The 21,898-nt window shown below is 47.4% G+C and overlaps 1 protein-coding gene across 1 annotated transcript in view; it reads right to left on the bottom strand.

The window, feature by feature from the left end:
- Window positions 1-21,898, bottom strand: part of RCSD1 (RCSD domain containing 1) — an 84,066-nt gene that overhangs the window by 12,209 nt on the left and 49,959 nt on the right. Inside the window, exons 2-6 of the mRNA XM_049881172.1 lie at window positions 14,532-14,633; window positions 12,583-12,672; window positions 7,760-7,831; window positions 3,512-3,715; window positions 372-1,121 (exon numbers count right to left, since the gene is read on the bottom strand). Coding sequence (XP_049737129.1) covers window positions 372-1,121; window positions 3,512-3,715; window positions 7,760-7,831; window positions 12,583-12,672; window positions 14,532-14,633 — 1,218 coding nt within the window. The remainder of the gene's footprint in view (window positions 1-371; window positions 1,122-3,511; window positions 3,716-7,759; window positions 7,832-12,582; window positions 12,673-14,531; window positions 14,634-21,898) is intronic.

The raw sequence follows: 21,898 nt of genomic DNA, 5'->3' as shown, positions 1-21,898 counted from the left end.
CTACAGCGGGAGCCCAGGGCCCTGCACTTAGTAAGCCTTCAGTGGTGCTTGCTGACCTGAGTTACTGAGTTCTGTCAAGTCTCAGTCACTCTGTACACACCCAGGAGCTCAGCAGATCTCCAAGTCAGGGAGAAGCTGGAGGGGTCATGAGACACGACTTCCCTTTTTTGTCCATTTGTCCTGTCACAGGTCAGAGACAGCCTGTCCCAGCCCAGTGTGGCACGAGGTGGGTGCCTGGCGCCTTTGTTACTGCACACTGAGCTGATTCATGACGGGACTAAGGAACCGGCATGTGATAGAGAAGGAAGAAAAGGCCGGTTCCCCAGCTGGGCCCTGCACTGCCCTCCCAGGGTGAACAAGACACCACTTACCTCTGCCGTGGGGACTGCTCCTCTACTCAGGGCCTCATCGTGGGTCTCCAGCTGGGCAGGGCCAGTCTCAGGGTGGCATCCTGTCTCAAGAACGCCGCCCCCCACCTCTTGCTTTTCCTCATCTTTCGCCTGCTCTGAGGTGCTGCCACCCTCCATTTTTCCAGGGGGATTTGTGGGGGCCTCCTCCCCAACGGCGCTCTCCTCCTGCTTCTCTGTGTCTTGGCTCTTTTGCCCAGGCTTATCCTCTTCATTTTCTGCCCTCTCCTCCTTCACTTCTGCAGACTTTTCCGTCTCCACTTCCTCTCCAGCCATGGTTTCTTCTGTGGGGGTCCCAGGCCCATTCTCTGCCTTTGGGCTGGAGGTTTCGGGTTCTGCAGCCTCTCCCTGGGCTGGACTCTGGGGCTCCTTGTCTGCTGAATGCTCTGCAGCCTTCTCCCCATGCTTGGCTTCCTCTGCAGCCCTGCCCTTCTCCTCACGCGTCTCTATCATGCTGGATGTCCTCCTCAGAGGAGGCTTTTCCTCCGACCCCATGCTTCTGCTCATTTCCTTTTCCACTGCCCCGTCGCTGGATGGAGGGGGTCCTGGGGCCTTACTCTTGGGTGTGAACACCTCGTCCTCATCCTCTTCCTTGGCTCCATTCTCCTGAGATGACTCTGCAGCCCTGAAGTTTCCAAGGTCCCCACAGTCAGATTGAGACCTGCGGAATTTCCTGGAGGGAGGGCGCCTCTTTATTGAGCCCCGTGTCCGAACCTGGAAGACAGTGGTAAGAAAAATCATCCAAAGCCCATAAAAAAGGCCAGGAGAAGAACTGTCTGTTCTTTCAGTGCCAGTCTAAACCACTGTTTAATGAGCCCACCCAAAGACTACTTAATTTTCTAGGCAAATCTACCATTGTCTGCTATTTATTATAGGTGAGAGCCCTGTGAAATAGTGGAATTACATGTGAACCTACAGATTTGTGTCCCCTGAAGATGCAAATGCTTTCCAACCAGTAAAAAAATATAATTACGGTTTTGTTGTCCTGTAAAAATTAACTGGTTTTGTGTCTAACTCAGCAATTTTATTCTAACATTTGTTCTATTAAATTGCCTAAAATAACCCACTCTTTGAAGGCTCTTTCAACCAGCTTTACCCTCTTACAGGTTTCCTCATAAATTGACAAGTTGAATAAAATCTATTTATATTTTGTATGAGTCATGGTTTTTAACTTTTTGAAAATTATAGTTTGACAAAAGTGAATTGAACAGAGAAGAGGGTTAGAGTCCCACTGATGGCCGGCCCTGGTACAGGGACCTCATGGCTGTTGGGTTGGACAGCTTGTGACCAGCTTCCTCCCTGTTTCTGACTCCGCCCTCTCAGTCCCCCGTGAAGCTGGCTGATACTGGGAGCGTCAAGCAGCCAGGGCCATTTGCTTTGTAGGAGGCAGGTCCACCATTGTTAGAAGCTGTACCTGAGGAGCACCCAGCAGAGCTGCCAGAAATGATTTCTGCTCCTGGAGTGTGTGAATCTCTGAGTCAGGCCTCATCTCGGCCCACCGGACTTTGTCAGAAGGGCAATGGAAATGTTCAGATAGACGCCTTACTTCACTCAAGTCATGTGTCTTTCAAATTTTATATGTAAACTACATTTGTGTAAGTCTTGTTTTCCCACTGCTTCATATTTTGGTGTCTGTCAGTCCTAGCTTCATCTCAGAGGTTTGGAATGAATACTTGGTTTCTAAGGCTTCCACAGAGAGCCCAGCGCTGAGGTACAGCAGGGCCCTCAGGGCCAGCAGGTTTAGAAAAAACATTGCCTGCTCCTCACTGCCTAGCTGAAGCTCCCTGACACTAGGACCAGGGAGCAGCACCTCCACCTCCCCGCCCATGCTCCCTACCGAGAAGACAGCTGTCTGCCTTCAGGGGTCTCTCCACCATCTTGGGCTGGGGGATCTGTGCATTAGGGCAGCATTTACAGAAATGAGCTCTGTCATTTACCTTTTTGCAAAGGGAACAGTTCTTAATTTTGGATGTACTTAAACTGGGGCAAGCTGCAGTCACAATTTGAGTCGGTAATGGGACACTTAGGATTTAGGATTATTCACATCAGGCCAGAACAGAAGGTTGTGGAGACCTGGTGACCTTGTCAGGACTTTAGCTTTTGCCTTCAGTGTTTTGTTTTTTTTTTTGTAGTTTATTTAATTTATTTTTTATTGTTATTATTGAGAATATACACAGCAAAACATATGCCAATTCAACTGTTATTACATGTACAATTTAGTAACATTGATTACATTCTTCAAGTTGTACAACCATTCTCACCTTCCTTTTTTGAGGTGTTCCTCCCACATTAACATAAACTCACTGCCCGTAAGGTTCCTATCTTTCTAGTTGTTGTTGTGAGGTTGTCCCATACATATAGGTCTTAAAAGAGCATAATGCTCAAGGCAGACCTTCTTTACTAGTTAAGCTAAAGTATTGTTTGGTTTTAAGAAGACTTCCGGGGATATTTTTGGTTTAAGGTTTAAAGACTATCTCAGTACAATAGTTTTGGGGGTTCATCCAGCCTCCATGGCTGCAGGAAATCTGGATTCCATGAAATTTTAAATTCTGTTCTGCATTTTCCCCCTTTTGAGCAGGATTCTTCTTAGCATCTTTGGTCAAAATGTTCAGTAAGGGCAGCCAGGTGCCATCCAGTTCTTCTGGTCTCATGGCAAAGGAAGCAGTTGTTCATGGAGGCAATTAGCCACACATTCCATTCCCTCCTCCTATTCCTGACTCTCCTTCCTCCGTTGCTCCTGATGAATACAGAGCAGTGGTTGGGCCTTGGAAGACTGCTTGCCTTCAGTTTTTGACATAACTCTGTAGCTGGGATCATCCTGAGTACCCACCCATTCTCTACAAAGGATAGAGCACTCCATTCCCTAACCTGCCTTTCAGGTGGATAGTGCAGTTAAAGGCAGAGGAAATGAGAGGTAGAGGGGTGACCGTAGTTCAGGGAAAGCTTACAAAGGAGAAATTTCACCTCTATTTAAAAACCAGCTCCAACTACAGCTCCAGATGTTTCCTCCTTTCTCCAGCACAGCAACAGGGTAGGGAAAATTTGGGATTGTCCAGTCCCCATATTTCCACAGACACACCACAATACTTTGACCCAGACTTTACCTTATTGTAACAGGTCAGATGACTACCTTCAGGAGGCTGGTCGAAGCTGATGGGCACCTCCTCTGGCTCACTGGACCTAGACTGCACACCAGGGCTACTAGGAGTGGAAGGTGGGCTGTGAAATGGTGACACCACGGCCTTGAGTCCAGGACTCTTGGGTGAGGCCCCAGGCAGCAGGGCCGCTGGATCAAAGGCTAAATTGGCCTGTCGAGAAAAAATAAAGAATTTCAAGGGGATTGGAGAGAAGATGAGAGCCTCTGCTTTAGCTTGCAGGTTACCTGGCCTCAGAACTGTTGAGACTAGGTTACATGAAGCTTTTGATGTTATTTCCCAACCAGTTATTCATTGTCTCATCACATCCTCCTCCCGGAAGCGCTGTCTACTCAATCCAGCTCCTGCTATCCTGTGTGTAACCAGCTGCATTCCAGAATGCCTGGACAGCACTGTTGTGGATCCACCAAAAATGCCCTGGCAAGAGCCCTGAGTTATGGACAAAGCAGTCGAAACAGCAACCAGCAGGCACCTGTAGGCTCCAGGATCTTACAGTATGCTGTCTTTCTCAGACAGAATCAATAATAGTTGCTGGTTACTGGATGCCCGCTATTTGCCGGGCACATGCAATTTTTCCTCTACAACAAACCTGAGTGTTCAGCGTTGTTTTCACGGCACAAATTAAGGAAGTAGCTAAGGAATCTGCCCCAGGACTCAAGCCAAAGTTGTTGTCCCTCAGGTCTCAAGGTACTACGACCTCTCTTGGTAGCTAGCTAGAGTGCTGGACACAACAGGCTGCCGAGCTATCTATTCCAGGAGGGAGGCCCCAGAACAAACCAGTGTGTGCTACCACCTGGGACATCACAGTGCAGGTGAAACCAGATTAAAATGAACCATAAGGGCAACCAAAGGGGAGAGGTTACCCAAAGGTAACCAAAGCCGAAGGGAGTTATGAGTTTGGTAGGGGAGAAGGTGGGTGGTCTCCAGAACCACCCTATTACCATGGAGAAGGAGCAGTGCAGAAAGGCAGTCTTTGGGAGGATTATACATGAGAGTCCCAGAGCTTCTGTAGCGCCATCTAGGGGTACTGGTCCCCCTCCGGCCCTCTGTATTTTCAAGTCACCACCAGCTTGAGGGGCCCTGGTGGTACAGTGGGTAAGCATTTGGCTGCTAACGAAAAGGTTGGCAGTTCTAATCCACCAGCCTCTCCTTAGAAACCCTATGGGGCAGTTCTACTCCACCCTATAGGGTCACTATGAGTTGGAATTGACTCAACAGCAATGGGTTTTTGGGTTTTGATACAGCTTGAGGAGTCCCTGTGTGGTGAAAAGGGTTAATGTGCTTGGCTGTGAACTTAAAGGTTGGTGGTTTGAATCCATCCCGAGGCACCTCTAACGAAAGGCCTGGTGATCTGCTTCTGAAAACCCTATGGAGCACAGTTCTACTCTGACATACATGGGTCACCACAAGTCAGCACTGACTCCATGGCAACTGGTCGGTTGATTGGCTGGTTGTACATCTTGATCCTCCAGACCCTGTGGCACTGCCAGACCTGAGAGAGGCAATAATGTCTCCCAGAGAAGCGACAAGGCTTGAGGAGCAGATGGTGCAATGAAAGGTTGGTTCGTGGGCTTGCCACGCCAACAGATCTGGGGCCTTTAGTGACTCCAATACCTTTATCCAAACTTCTTAGCCTAAGGTCCAAATTGTTTTACAATCTGGCCCCCGTTTACCCTCTTCTGCCACTAATCTGACTCACACCAGCTCCTTCCAGACTCCCCCTGGCACCATCTACCTACCAGCCAAGGAATTCCGTTGCCTGGAAAATTCCTATCTCTTTTTTAGGCCTCATAGACAATGAAGCATTTTACATGCTTAGGGAGGTATTAATATTATATTGTTATTTTAAGAAAAAATTGTAATATAGTTGTGGAGACAAAACTAAGTCATGGTAAAAATTAAAACCATAAAAGTTAAATAGTAACACTGTCAGCCCAGCCATGTCAAAAAGCAACATATGGTTGAGATCACATTGATAACAGTGACTCAAAAGGTTAGATAGGAAGCTTAGGGGCCAATGAGTTTATGTTAATGGGGGAAGAACAATTCAGAAAAGGAAGGTGAGAATAACTTGAAGAATGTAATCAGTGTCTCTGAATTGTACATGTAGAAATTGTTGAATTGGTGTACGTTCTGCTGTGTATATTTTCAGCAACGAAAAACTACAATACATTATATCAGAAAACAAAAGAGCACATGATGGGTAAAAGGGATGGTTTGACCACGAATGCTGTGGGAGCGAATAAGCAGGCATGGCCCGGAGGGCTTCCTGACAGAGGGGGCTCTAACTCCAGACTTCAAGCTGGGAAATTCCCTCGGAAAGAATGCTTGCAAATAAAATGAATCTTGCTAGCCAGTAGAAAACTGGAACTTTATATAACTTTTTATGTATGATTCTATATATATAAAATCATAGCTCCTAAGTCATCCAGTAGAATATTTAGAAGAAGAATTTAGCTCATGATGCATTTCTTAGTTCTTTTTACCCCAGATACACTCCCCCACCACCCCACCACCAATAATAAATAAATAAGTTTCCTACGGGATTTGGCCAATTTTTCACATTAATTGTTGACATTCTTAATGAGCTGAAACAATTACAGACCAAAACCACATTCTCAAGCTGCCGTGTCCCTTAAAGAGGCTCACTCATGACTGAAAGAAGGGACGAGATGGACTGCAGGGCCCAGAAAACATGGGAAAGAATTTATGGAGCATGATGAGGGTGTGGTGGGCTGCAGGGAGGCAGAGGGAGGGTTCTTGGACTGCTTCCCTCAGTGGGCTGCAGGAGGGACGTTGAGGTTCCAGGATTCCTGCTGAGATCCCTGTTCTATACATGACATGAATGCAGCCTCCCTGAGTGACAGGCAGCCCCACGCTCTCCCTGCAGCTGGGTGGAATCAAAGTTTCTCAATATGAATTAAGCTTCAGGGAGACACTACAGAGGCCTCCCCACCTCTCCATGGGGTAGGCTTATGGCCAGAAACCAGAGATGCTTCCCTCCTACCCCCAAATCAGGCTGGGAACCAAAACCCCGGACTCTCCCATGGTGAGAACTGCAGAGGTTGTGGCCATTTTTTTTGACACCCCCCCCCCGCCCCCCGACACCTGAAGAATGGAGTCAATGATCCAGTTCTTAGTTGGGCCTGAGGCCTGTCCGTTTTCCTAGCTGGCAGCCGCACAGAAGGGGCAGGGAAGGCAGGACCCTCTCCTCCAGGCCCTGCCTGGACACAGCCTGCCTCCCCTCCTCTGCACTTCTATTCACACCATTTACCACACCAGGGGTACCTTCCTCCCTCCTTTCCAACTACCCATCCTTTAAGGACCAATTCAGCATGTAGGCACTTCATGAAGCATTCATTAATTACTCCTACTGACTCTACTCTCTTCTTGCCCTAGAATTTTAGAGCGTGGTTCTCTACTGGGGACAATTTTGGCATTTGGGGACCTTTGGCAATGTCTGGAGACATTTTGGTTGTCACAGCTGGGGGGGTGCATGGTATCTAGATGTGGGTTAACAGCCTACAGTGCACAGGACCGTCCCCCACAGGGAATTATCCAGCCCAAAACGTCAGTAGTGCTGCGGTTGAAAGGGCTTGGTTGACAGCAGTCAGGTGCAATTTGATTTGTTGTATTTCCCCTCTATTACAGCATCAGATGTGAATATCTGTCACCCCCAAGAGACTGTGAGCTCAGGCACAGGCCTTACACTTCACTTACACTCCAGGAAAGGCAGCCTAGCAGTGCCCACAGTGGGTGAGCGCTCTGGGCACACAAGGTGATTGGAGGAGAGGTAGGCAGAAGGTTTTCCAGACAATGAATTTGGCCATACGTGGGCAGTGCCTAGCTGCTGAATTGCAGCCCATGTAAGGGAATGGTTTGTGGCTGCATTCAGGCTGTGGGTGAGAGGGCATAATGTCCTTTTCCTAAAAGATTCTTCAGGCATCCTCTTATGCATCAATTACCAACCATTATTAGGTGGTAACTACATGAGATCATGTTTGATATGGTCATTATCTTAGCCCTTAGCCAACAGGTAGAGGCTGTGAGATCCTTATCCTTTGGAACCGTTTGGTCACTAGGTGGTTATCAGAAGGCAACTATCAAAGTGGCAAAGATGGGGCTACCCTTAAGACCCCAAAGACACTCAAATGTTGGGGAAGAGGTAGCAGTGGGCAATGATAATTCTGTACTTACCTGAAGCTTCTCAATCAGAGGTGAGCTCTTCACCTTGATTTTAGGATGGTGGCTTGCATTGGGTGGTGATTTCTACAGAGCAAATAGACCAAAACAACCAAATGAGTGAGGAGTACAGAGATAGGTTTCTGGCTGGGAGTCAGAGGCCACATGGGGAAGGAGAAGAGAAGAAGACGGTTTCTCCACTTCATCGCTTAGTTTCTGTAGACCACTTACCTCGTCATGGCATGAGCTCCTCTCTTCTCCCCCCACCCCCCTTCTCACCACTAGCAAGAAAGACCACTTGAATATGTAAGTCAGAGAAGTCAGGATAGACATCCGTAACAGAGGAGGACTCTATCCCAGGCAGAACGACTTCACAGTCATTATGAGGGAACAAATTCTGTATGAGAGGAGCAAGACCATCACTTCGTGACTGTCAACAATGCGAACCAACAATATGAGGGACTCTCAGAGACAAAGGGCAAAATGGCCATCCATTCTGTTTGTCACAAGCAAAACAAGAAACCACAGGACAAGAGGGAAACTTGATAAAGGTATTATTGAAATTTCCCCTCAAACTAATGACATTTTAGAAAATTCCAAAGGCGTTGCTTATAAATTATTTTCCAAAACATTAAATTTCATTTTAATTAAGCAGATGTCAGTCGAGGGTCTACTACATTCCAGCACTGCACTAGTTATATAAAGATGGATATGATTTAGCTTCTGCCCCCTAATAGCGATCAATGGCTGACATATACAGATACATACATACATATATGTCTATATATCTACACATTTATATCATTATATAAACCAAATGTATGCTATATTGAAAAAAAAAAAACATTGCCATTGAGTCAATTCCAACTCATAGCAACCCTATAGGACAGAGTAGAACTGTCCCATAGGGTTTCTAAGGAGCAACTGGTGGATTTGAACTGCCAACCTTTTGGTTAGCAGCTGAACTCTTAACCACTGTGCTGCCAGGGCTCCGTAGGCGATATTAGTTGTAGATATTGTTGGTGATAATGTCTATCAGAAATCCTGTCTGTCTTTGGATTTTATACGACCTAAAAATATTAACTCCATCTTGTGTTGTATAAAATCTCTGCAGCTTTAGTCCAGTTCCACGGGTACGCTGCTCCTCAGCATGGAAGAATGACAAAGTGATAACCATGATAAAGGTGAAGAAAAAGAAGATCCATGATGACTCTCACTGTTGGACAGAAGCCAAGACAGAGATGGCATTTTTCTGTAGTTTAGAGATGCGAAGTATAGAATTCCCTCCCCACACCTCCACATACTAACTTATCTGAATCATAAGAGGAGGAAAAATGTTCAATCTGTTAGAAATATTCTGAGATATTTATTGAATGAGATGACTACAATTTAGTGATGGAAGGGGGGAGACTTATTCAACTCAACTCAACTCCTTGTAACCTTCTTAGGGCCCAATGCTGAGCGAGAGCATGCTAGAGTGGGACAGTCACTGGCTGGGACTCTGGAGACCCCCTTCTAACTCTGGCTTTGACAGGGGGCAAGTTGGATGTCCCTGGCCTCAGCCTCCTCCACCCAAACACGGGAGGGCTGGAGTAATGATTCCTGAGGACTCTTCCAGCTCTACCATCCCTCTGTCAGCCATATTCCTGGAGCAGTCTTTCAAGTAGACTTTTGCCCACAGTAAGTGGTGGGTAAAAAGAGCTTCCAGGCCAAGTTGCATTATCCTTGATTTCTATGCTTTACAGCATAATTTCACATGGGCCGGTGTTTTTAAAGATACTGTTAGAAAAACTGCAGCAACATTTTGCTGGTAAAACTCCCTTTATGAAATTCTATAAGCTGTCCTCTTCCCCTACTGACCTCTGTCCTCTGAAGACAGTGGGCATTCAGTAAATACTGTCCCTTAACCCCAGGACAGTGCCGGTGACCCAGCTGAAGCTCCATTAGGCCCTTGCTGATTTGAGTTAAACTTCAGAATAACCCAGACCCAGTGCCGTCGAGTCAATTCCCAGGCGGAAACAAACTTGGCGTACTACAAAGCAGGAAAAAATCCGAAACACACTAATGACAGTTCCCAGGAAGGGCGGCAGGTGGCAGCATTCTTTAACGTGTAAATAGTGGCAGGCTCCGTGGCTACTTTAAACACCCTTTTGGTTGGGTCCTCCTGAGAGAGAGACCCCCCGGTCATCCAGGTGGCCTGGCCCCACCCTATCAGGCCTGAGCAGACACAGGGAGAGGGCGGGGGTGAAGAAGGGATGGGAAGCCCCTTCCCAGAACTGTGCATTGGGACCAAAGGGGCAGACTGACCAGGGCCCTCCCTTCAGGTCCACCCACGGTTTATGGCACAGAGGCTCCTGCGGGCTGGGTTACAGGAGTGTGAAAGGCAAGTGTGGGCCTGGCCTGACAGAGCTGGCCATTCTTTTTTTTTTTTTTTTTTTTAATTGTGCTTTAGGTGAAAGTTTACGGCTCAAGTAACCTTCTCATTAAAAAATTTATACACTTTTTTTGTGACATTGGTGGCAATCCCCACAATGTGACAGCACTCTCCCCTTTTTCACCCCAGATTTTCTGTATCCATTTGTCCAGTTTTCCTGTCCCTTCCTGCCTTCTCATCTTTGCTTTTGGGCAGGATTGCCCATTGGTCTTGTATTTTTGATTGAACTAAGAAGCACATTCCTCATGTGTATTATTTTTTGTTTTACAGGCCTGTCTAATCTTTGCCTGAAAGGTGGGCTTTGGGAGTGGTTTTAGTTCTGAGTTAGCAGAGTGTCCAGGGACCATAGACTCGGGGGGTTCTTCCAGTCTCTGTCAGACCAGTAAGTCTGGTCTTTTTTCATGAATTTGAGTTTTGTTCTACATTTTTCTCCCACTCTGTCCATAGCTCTCTGTGGTGATCCCTGTTAGAGTGGTTACTTGTGGTAGCTAGGAACCATCTAGTTGGCCATTCATTTTATTTCTATGTATATTTCAAGGCCGTGAGAAGTCAGAGACCCCCAGAGGCAGTCTCCTTCTGTGTGCAAGCACTTGTCACTCTAGGCAGGACTTCACTCCAGAATCCACCTTCCTATTCATTCAGCCCCGGCCATGAGATGCCTTTAACTACTGGATGGGTTCTGTGGGATGGAACCTGTACATTTATTTCCCCCAGAGACATTGAAAACCAAAACCAAACCAAACCCATTGCTGTCTCGTTGATTCTGACTCACAGCAACCCTACAGAACAGAGTAGAACTGCCCCATAGGGTTTCCAAGGAGCAGCTGGTAGATTTGAACTGCCAACCTTTTGGTTAGCAGCTGTGGCACTTAATCACTGTGCCACCAGGGCTCCAAGTCACTGAAAAGGGCTTGCTTTAACCAATTACCATTAACCTGACTCAATCCACTTTTACTCCAAGGAAAGACTTGCCCAGCCAGCCCCCATGATCTGTTTGCTTAGTGTTCTTGACCCTGTGTTACAAATAAGGGAACTGGCTCAGTGTGGTGAAGTGACTTTGCGGCCAAGTCCAGGTCCTCAAGGGGCAGGCTCCCATTAGGCTCCTTCATGGCTGCAGTGTTGGTCTGTTGCGTAACCACAGAGGCACGAAGACCAGAGGGTGAAGGTTATAAGGAGTTGTTGACCCTCAGTAAAGTGAAGTTGTTGATATGTATTTGGGGCTGGTAATCCCATGAAATCACAGAATCATAATGTTAGAGCTTAAAGAGACCCCAACAAAAAAACCTCAGTGTTAAACTTTGCTCCTTGGGGTTTCCATCCCAGAATAAAACCTTTGTTCAGTGAATTTAAGGATATTCTCAGAGCAGATGGAGTTCCAGAACCCTTCCCCCTCCCTGCCCCCCATCATCCCACTCAACCAGGAGCAGCTCTGAGTTTATCTGTTTTATCTGATCAGCTTCTGACTATAAGCCTTGGGTTGACAAGAATATTTGAAAACCATGGATCTATTTCAACTCTCATTTTAGAGATGAACAGATGCAGGCACAAGAGGCTTGCCCAAGTCCACGCAAGTATCTAGTGTCCATCATCAGGATGTTGGTCCCCAAAAGGAGAGGAGAAAAAAACAAAAAGAGGGAGTTGAAGTGGAATGTGGGAACTGAACTGCCCTTGGCTTGATTGCTGTATTTGGGGCTAGACCTCCCAGGCTGGACAATGGAACATGCAAACTCATTTCTGGAAGGGACTAGGATCACAGTGAAGTCCATTGGCAGCTGAGATAGGGCGTGGAGAAGTCACTCTTAGAGCTACAATTAGATAAATAAGGATAGGTGAATATGCAGGCAGGGAATCTACTACTGGCTGTGATCTACGATACCAGAGCCCTCGTTCCGCTGGCAACATTGGCTATTTATATCTGAGGGCAGTGAGGCCTCCTGTGTGCTCTGGTTTTTTTCCAATGATCCAGGACAACAGCCAGCCTTTCCAAGGGTTCCTCAGAACCATGAGATTCTCTCTCATTACCATTCTGCCTTGTGCAAGTGTCTCCCCTCTTTCTAGTATGTTCTCCACATGTAAGAGCATATAAATCAGCCCTGGGAAGAAAGCGTAACTTTGCTGCCCCAGGATCAAGCATGCTGATCATCTGTGGCCCAATCTCTTTGCTGAAAATTCTCTGGCTTGAAAAATAGTGTTCCCATCCTTGATAACTCATAAAGGAGGCTGGGTAAGAGAGAGTGGAAAAGAGCCTGGTTTCAAAGTAAAGCACTCGGGAAGTGTTAAGAAGCAGAGTCTGTGATGGAGAAATTCCCTGCGCAGCACTGAGGTCCTCAGTCTTGTGCCCTTTCCTACCAGGAGGAGAAAGAAAGCCCACAGCCAGCGTCCCATGAGCCAGCACAGCACTTACCTCCTCACCATTCTGGCCCAGCTCTACCTTGGGGGGGAACAGGGGGAGGGAGCAGGGCGGTCTCCTTCTTGCTGGTTTACTGGCTGGTGTCTAGAGGTTGGGTGACAGACAGACACACAGAAAGGAAGAGAGAGAAAGCTAGTCAGGCACAGTGAGAAAGTGGAAGGAAGTGGAAACTGGTTTTAGGAATGTTTAGGGAGGTCTGTAGGAGTACGAAAGGATGAAGGGGACTGCCCATTAATGTCTATGTAAACTAAGTTTATTTAGCATCTACCCATGTTGACTTTCAGCCTCTCCTCTGGTCTCCCTTCCTGTAGAGCACCGCTTTAATCTGAGACCCACTGTCGTGCACCACAATCTCACAAGGTCATCTATATCCAGCTTTCAAGCAGTGCCTTTAAACCGTTAGGTCCATGCTGTCTTCTTCACCCTGTATGACATTCTTATAATCTCTAGAAATTATGGATCTGACTTTTCAGATGCAAAAACAGGCATCTAAGAGATCATGCCAACTCTGTACTCCTTTGCCCTGAGGGGCCATATAAACTACCCCCACCTTGGGCCACCCTGCCCTCATCTCACTGCTAATGAGCTCCTCAGACCATCTGACTAGGGAAAATCTAGCCCAAGTCTCCCCAAAGTTTGGACACACCCTCCTTTTCCCACTTTCCTCTCCAGCAGAATTCCTCGAGACTCACTTGGTCCCTGGATCCCTTTCCTTTCTGACCCCTGTCTGCTGTCTGGTCGTGCTTCCCTTCTGGTCCTCTCCTCTTTCTCACATCTCAGTTTGGAATCTTGCCCGGCTATTGATTCTTAGCTTGGGGGGCAGGTGAAGGGGACCTCTTTTTTTTAAATAATATTTTACTGTGTTTTTGGTGAAAGTTTATACAGCAAATTGGGCTCCTATTTAAAAATTTCTACATAAATTGTTCAGTGACATTAGTTACATTTTTCACAGTGTGTCAACATGCTCAGTAATTTCATTCTGGTTGTTCCATTTCCAGTACTCTAGTTTCCCTGCCCCCTTACCTTCTTATCTTTGCTTTAGAGTAATCGTTGATCATTTAGTCTCACAGATGATTTTTTAAAGAAGCACAGTACTCATGGGTGATATTCTTTATTTTACGAGCCTGTCTGTTATTTAGCTAACAGGTGATCTCAGGGGATACTTTTGGTTCGAGGTTTAAAGAGTATCTCAGGGCTACAGTCTCGGGAGTCCCCTAGTCTCAATCAATCCAGTGAGTCTGGGCTTTTTGAGAATGTGAATTCTTCACTGTGAACCAACCCAGGCCTGGCATAACTGTGAGATTTAAGACTTTATCAGTGGACAATCTAGACGAAAATGAAGCAGACCTTTGTCTTAAAATGAATCCATAATGTAACTGATATCACCAAATTGCAAATGTGGGAAAAAAAAAAAAAAAAACCTGAACTGGCAATTATATAAAACCAAAAAACCAAACCTGTTGCCGCTGAGTCAATTCCAACTCAAAGTGACCCAAAAGGATACAGTAGAACTGCCCCATAGGGTTTCCAAGGAGCAGCTAGTAGATTCTAACCACTGACCTTTCGGTTAGCAGCTGAACTCTTAACCACTGCGCCACCAGAGCTCCGTGTTTTATATCAGAATGGACTCGATGGCAGTGAGTTTTTCATATATACATATATATATACTTACAATAGATTCCCATCTCTAGCGGGCAGGGCTGTCACTTTCTTCCCTGTGGCTCAGCTCCTCCCTACCAGAGCCTCACTCTGGTGGGGAAGGCTCCTGCACCAGGCCCAGAGGCAGTGGTGACATTCCTTGCATTCAAAGAGACCCCTCTCTGGCTTCTCTTCCTAATTTGGCAATTACCAAGCCTCCTCCTCCTTCTCCTCGGGCCTAACCCAGACTTCCCCTCCCTCTAAGCGCCCTCCCAGAGGAGGGGCTCCAAGGCCCCCTGACTTACCTCCTTGGCTACAGCTGCCTGCTCCCTAAACCGCCCGGCCAACTGGGCCACTGATGGGGGCGCGGAGTTGTCCACATTGGCATTGGTCTCTGTCGGTCTTCCCTGGCAAACCAAGGGAGAAAAGCAAAATTAATCAACAAATGTGTCCTCTGGGTCTTTTGTGTTGGGTACCGGGTGCTGTGCAAAGCATTTGTGTGGCCACAAACGGGAATGCTGTGACAATGAGGTATTTCAACAGCATTTTTCAACTGGCTCCTGCATGAAAGGTTTTTAAAAAACACTCAGTCGACCCCATTTCGTGAATATGTGCAGTGTGCTTGGCCCTGGGTGTGGTACTGGGGATCTGCCAAGGAGTGAAACCTGGTTCTGTTCAGCAGGACTGCCAGGGACCTCGGAGGCAGTGCAAGCCAGGGCGGGGTCTCTCAGTCCTCAAAGATCCCACCTGAAAAGGTGTGTCATGGAGACCGTGTAGGAGTCTCTTTCTTTTGTTCAGATGGCGGCTGGCAAAATGTGTATGGAGATGCCTTTTAATTGCGTGTGGCAAGGGGAGCAAATGCCCTGTATTGAACATTTAACATCTGAGTTTGTGCCTGTCTCCTCTATCTGAGTGGTTGGGCAAAGGCATGTTCAGTAAATATTTGTCAAATGAATAAATACATAGCATGAGAGACAAGTAGCACAGTGAGTAGGAGCCAGACTGCCTGGATTCAACCGCTAACTCGCCCCATCTCCTAGGTGTTTGGTAACCTTAGGGAAATTTCTTAACCTTTCTGTGTCTTGACAGGGATGATAGTAGCACATCATTTGAAATTTGTCTTGTGGATTAAATGATTCACTATAAAGTGCTGGGAAAGGCCTGATGCGTCCTAAGTGCTTTATAAGCATTGTTATTATTACCAGCAATGGGGCCCTTCAAAGAGCATTTCTGACGACTTAGGTTAATTGCCTATCTCCATGGCGTAGGCACTGGCAGATGGCCGACTTTTCTCTTCTAGTCCTTTTTGCCGAAAGAATAACCTGAAAGTTAGGTTTGCCCAAGCTGATGTGGCCAGCTGTGGAGAGGAGCCGCCCGCCTTCAAGGCGCTTCCAGGCTCCATGAACTGACTGTTCGCTTCCACATGGGTTTGTCTTCAAGGCCTGAGACAGGTCGGTGAGTGCTGGACACAGCGCCACAGCTCTGCATGGTTATACTCAGTGGCCTACATAACCACCTGGTTATAATGCTGTTTTTGTCACCGTGATGAAGGCATTTCTTGCACAGACTGCAATACCCCTCCACCACTTCCCTTTCTCACGCCTACCCTGAAAGTGGGGTGCTGGGGGCAGTGGTTGGCCCGACAGAAAGTCCATCTCCACCTTTCCATGGGGCTCTTCGCTACAAAGACAGAGCATGCTCCCACCAGCAGCAAGCTTGGATCCCTACACATCACACACACACACACACACACACTTACTTCCTAGGCCCTCTTTGTTGTGCTGAAAGCATCTCCAAGCTTTCTTATTTGTGTGCTCCCTCCAAAGTAAACGTCATTGGTCACTCTTAGAGCAGACAAGAGGCAGACAGCTTGGCCCTGCTCATGAAGCGAATTAACAGAGGCCAAGCTTTGGGAAGAGGGCTTTGTTCAGAGATGAGGAAGAACTGATGAGGCCATGGACTACAGACAGGGTCTGGGACTGGGTTGTTCTGGAGGAAAAGACAGGCCCCTCTTTACTGTTTCCTGCTCTAATTCAACTTCTCCCCTTTCCTAGCCTAACCGCCAATGTTGATTTCACATAAAGACATAAAAGGGTTCACCTCTATCCAAGATGCCAGATTTCCCCCTAACACTGGGGGACAGCCAGGGGGATCAGATGCCCTGCCCTGATTAGCACAGCCTCTCACCCGTGACAGAACTTCCAAGACTCACACCTGTTTGACTGTCACACTTGAGACGTTAGGAGTGGTCAGGGATGAACACCTTGTCCTTCTAGAAGAATGGCGAGACTTTAGGGATGGTGTGTGATTAACTGAGCCATGCTTGGCAAAGACACTGGGCTGATCACTTTGTCCATCTGTCTAACTCCCTGCCGCATAACAGCTCTGTCTCCCTGTCCGTTGCTATTTATTGCTCGGGTCCTGCTGACAGCGCACTGTACCTCGGCTTCAAAGGCGCCAATCACTGGTGGCACAGAGAGATACATTCCAGTTAAAAATAGAGCTATACAGGAATCAAAAACCCTCCCTGACTTCCTTGTCTCGAAACTGGGCTTGGGGAGGGGCTCAGAAGAGAGAGAACTATGAGTCTTCTGCAAGCATTTAGGGCTTAAAAGCCAGATTGAAAGAAAGGTTATAATATGCCCGAGTTTTTTGTTTGTTTGTTTTTTGCTTTCCTGGAGCCCAGTGAATGGGCTTTCTTCAGAATGTCTAAGGACTCCAGAGTTTAAGTCTGGCAAACCCACTCGCCACCAGCCCCTCTCCAGATGTTTCTCATCCTGGGTTGTGGAGGACTGGCTGTGATTATTGTCTGCTACCAGCTGCGTACATAGAAGCCCAGAGAATGCAAGTGGCTTAGCCAGAGTTACCCAGCAGCGGCAGAACAGAGGATAATCTACAAAACACTTGATTCCAACTCCTGATAATCCAGCAATGGACATCAACCAAACAGCACAATTTGCGAAAGTGTTTTTGAAAGCTATAAAGTGCTATGTAAACATTGAAATTAGTAGCCACTGCGTCGCACAGGACAATGGAAGAAGCATGGTCATGGGGATGAACAGGTGCCAGGCATAAGCCTGTTTGAGGCTTTGCCTTGATTTCTGCTTTACAACTCTCCTCTGCCAGCAGGTACCACTACTGACCTCCTCCAGTGGGCTCACATAGTGCCACCTCAGCACCGGGCCAATAAGACCCATGGAGCCTTCCTCAATAGCTCTCTCTTGGCTCTGAGGCTGCCGTGGGAAGGCCATGTTCCTACTTGGCTGTGTTCTCCATTCTGAGAAGGGCTTCAGTGACCCCAGCTACAGTCCCAGACTTTCCTGGGACCCCTTAGTCTTCCAGGAACTAAGAGTTCTCTCTTTCTTCCTCAGATGTCCATAAGGGACTTAGCACAGAGCCTGCCATGTAGAAGGCATTCATCTAAGGGTGGTTTCTTCCCTCGTCATCCAACACAGTCTGCCAGTGTTGGGGCCTGGGCATCTGCTCCCAGAGCGCACTGATACCCTCAACTCATCTCTTCAGACCACACCCAGTTACAGGACCCTCACCTGCCTGCACCCACATGCTGGCTCCCAGTCGCTGCTTTGACCTCAGCTTGTCCTTTCTTCCTGGTCCAATCTCCTGGTCTTCAAGCTGGTTTCTGGACTCGTCTCTCTCTGGGTCCTGCTTAGTTCACACCTCTCTTTACAGATTAGATTACGGACTTCCCCCTCCATCTTCCTGGGCCCAGGTCTTGCTTCCAAGTCCTCCCTGCCCAGGCCTGCCTCTGCCCAGCTTTAAAAACCACTCCTGTGGTTCCTGTCTGACTTTGCCGAGGCCAGAAGAACATTACCTCGGGTGTTTACTTTCCATTTCTGTGGGACTTCCTTCTGGGAGCTGAGGAGCCCCTGTGTCTGGATGGCATGGAACTTTCTCCACACAGTTGCTATGCTGAGGAAATATATTTTTGGATGCTGTCTACCAGCCGCATAGTGGAACCTTTGTGGACAGGCCTGAATTGGGCTTTACCTACCTCCTTGGCTCTGCCTCTGTTTCACCATCCTGCTCCTTGGTCCAACGACTAAGAGTCTAACAGTCTCTGGGCCATGGTTTAGGGAAACGAGGCACCAGGGAGGCCCCCTGGTCTACAGCTTGGGAGAAGCAATGAGGGGACTATGCCTGGGGGCTGAGGAACCCTTGTTCTGGGTTAAAATGAATGTCCTCTGCTTACCAAGGAGTCTCTGCATGGTTAACATGCTCATCTGCTAACTGAAAGGTTGGAGGTTCGAGTCCAGCCATCGAAAGCCCTGTGGAGCACAGTTCTATTCTGACACACGTGAGGTTGCCATGATTCAGAGCTGACTTGACAGCAGCTGGTTCTGCTCACCAGAAACAGGCCAGAGAAGCTAACGCCTCAAAGGTAAGGCTTGCTTGCTTCTTTGCTTTCCAGAGCTGCAATGGCTCTTAATCCAGCTATATAAGGTACTCACCCCCCTCAAATATCACCATGCTTAGGCGATAATCTCCAAAGGACCAACGTTTGGTCTCTCTCAGATGTTGTGAGGATCCCAGAGTCTTCCTTTACACACTTACTGGGATGGATTAGAGTCAGAGATAAGATAATCATGTAAGATGGAAATGATGGTATGATGGAAAGAGCACAGGCCAGGGAGATCCATTTGATCGATTGACCAATCTATCGACCTACCTATTATGGGTTTAATTGTGTCCTCCAAAACGATATATTGAAATTCTAACCACTCGTACCTGTGAATGTGAACTTGTTTGGACACAGGCTCTTTGAAGTTGTTATTAGTTAGATTAATATGAGGTTATACACAAGTGTGGTGGGTCCTAATCCAATATGACCAGTGTCCTTATAAAGAGACAGGAGACACAGAGGGAAGGAGGCCATGTGAAGACACAGGCAGAGATTGGAGTGATCCATTGGCAAGCGAAGAAATGCCAAGAATTACCAGTAACCACCAGGAGCTAGAAGAAACAAGGGAGGGTTTTCCCTAGAGCCTTCAGAGAGAGCATATCCCTGCTAACACCTCAGTTTCAGACTTCATGACCCCAGACCTGTGAGAGAATAAATTTCTGTCTTTTTAAGCCATCCAGCTCATGGTACTTTGTGGGAGGCATTGTTCTTGTAGCAGTTGCTTTGTTTTTTGTAATTCTTACAAGACCTCTAGATGAGGAAACTAGAGCCCACAGTTGCTAAGTAACTTGCTATTCAAGTTAGTAACTGCCAACACCAGAATTTTCCGGATTCCAAAGCACTAGCTCTTCCCAAACCAATACGCTATACCAGCTCTACTTACACCTTTACGGGGGAGTTATCTCATTCAGTCTCTCACATTTTTACTGTTTTAGGCCCTGAGGTTGTAACAGTGAACAAGTCAAGTCTTTGTCCTTAAGGAGCAGTTATTCCAGCAAAGGGAGCAGACAACATACACAAACAAGATATTTGTTAAGTGTTATGAAAAAGATAAAATAGGGTGCTTTATCTCTGAGGTGTGGGAAGACATACCTGGGCAGGGGTCACCTGTGTTGAACCCAGCTGGGGAAGAAGTGAGAGGAAAGTGGGCCAAGCAGAAGGCACAGACGGGAACAAAGGGTAAAGATAGAGAAGTGCGGCAGAAGCACACTACACAGGAGAGAAAGGGGAAGATAAAGGGAAATAGGTAGTCGGGGGCCAAGCATGTGGGGCCTCATGGACCACGGCAAGCAGCTTCATTTATTCTGAGTGAATAGAAGGCCATTTCAAGGAATTTAAGTAAGGATAGGTGTGATCTGAGTTACGCACACATCGAGAAGCTGCTCTGTGCAAGAGGGACAAGAGTGGAACCAGGAAGATCAGTGGGAAGGTTCCAGCAGTGGTCCAGCTGAGGAATGATGATGGAGTGGACGAGGCTGTGGTAGGGAGATGGTGTGGTCCAGCTGAGGGCTGAAGGTGGAGTGGACCAGGCTGTGGCAGACAGGTGGTATGGTCCAGCCAAAGTCTGATGGTGGAGTGGCCCAGGCTGTGGCAGGGACACGGTGTGGTCCAGCCAAAGGCTGATGATGGAGTGGATCAGGCTGTGGCAGACAGATGGTATGGTCCAGCCAAAGGCTGACGGTGGAGTGGACCACGCTGTGGTAGGAAGATGGTGTGGTCCGGCTGAGGGCTGAAGGTGGAGTGGACCAGGCTGTGGCAGACAGATGGTGTGGTTTAGCTGAGGCTGATGATGGAGTGGATCAGGCTGTGGCAGACAGATGGTATGGTCTAGCCAAAGGCTGATGGTGGAGTGGCCCAGGCTGTGGCAGGGACATGGTGTGGTCCAGGAGTGATGGTGGAGGCTGTGGCAGGGAGATGGTGGTAAGGGGGAAGATTTGGAGGTAGGACTGATAGACATTAGGTGCGAGGTGTAGGGGAAAGGGAACTCAAATATGACTCCTGGATTTTTTACTTGGACAACTGAACATATGGGTACTTTTTTCTCAGTTTGGGGAAGGCTTGTTGGGGAGAGAGATCTGGTGTGAGTTAATAGGGAATGAATAGTTCTTTCTTGGGCATGAAAGTTTGAAATGTCTACTAGACTTCCAAGTGGAGATGTAGCAGACTGAGTTGAACACACTTAATTCTGGGATTCAGAGGACTGGTCCAGACTGGAAACAAAGCTTTGAAAGTCACTAGTCAGAGATAACATTTGAAGTTAGAGGACTGGATAAAGTCAGAGGAAGTACAGAGTAGGGAAGAGAAGAACTCTGCTGTGTCTCCTAATTGACACTGAGCTGGTTTTCATTCACAAAGGTGAGAGGACTGCTCCTTTATTCCGATGGGGAGCCTCAAAGACATTTTGGCCAGATTGCAGATGGGATGGGTTAGGACCAGATTTCTTTGGCTTAGGTGATGGAGGGTAAGAAATTCTAGAATCCACTAGAAGGAAAAACATCTTGTCCACCATCCATGCTGTTGGGTCATTTATTCACCAAACACTTCCTGAGCATCTACAGACAGGATGTATTGGGAAAACAGTAATGGCTCTCAAGGAGTGAGGAGTTTTTGTTGGTTGTTTTTCTGTTGTTGGTGGTGGTGGTGGTGAGGGGTAGAAAATGTAGGGGAAGGGAAGAAGAACAACAACAAAAAATAGATAATGCAAAGGAATGTTGCTAGGTGCCATCAAGTCGATTTCAACTCACAGCAACCCCACGTGACAGAGTAGAACTGCCCTATAGGGTTTTCGTGGCTGTAATCTTCATGGAAGTATATTGCCAGGTCTTTCTCCTGTGGAGCCACTGGGTGGGTTCAAACCACCAGCCTTTCAGTTGGCAGTCCAGTACTTAACCGTTTGCACCACCACAGCTCCTTAAGGCAAAGGAATAGAAATGGGTATACGTGAACAATGATCAAATATTGCAAACAAGGCCAAAAAATCCCCAAATATTCAGTACCGACCAACTTGTAAGCTTTCAGGACCTGAAAATGGCAGGTCATTGTCCTCTGGGATTCTTTCCCAAGGAAAAGCCCAGTTAAGGTTCTCTGCACACACACTGACCTGGATCATGTGTCCCTCTTTGAGACCTCCAAGGACTTCCCATTTTCCCTCAGGACTTAGCTCCAACAGGGCCTAGCAGCCCACAGACAGTGGAACACAGTCCTGACTGCTGCGGTGGTCCTTAAAATCAGTGTAGCCCAAAGCTTCAGGCA

Source organism: Elephas maximus, chromosome 3 (genome assembly GCF_024166365.1).
Source record: "Elephas maximus indicus isolate mEleMax1 chromosome 3, mEleMax1 primary haplotype, whole genome shotgun sequence".
NCBI classification, from domain to species: Eukaryota; Metazoa; Chordata; class Mammalia; order Proboscidea; family Elephantidae; genus Elephas; species Elephas maximus.
This window is presented reverse-complemented; position numbering and strand designations above follow the sequence as displayed.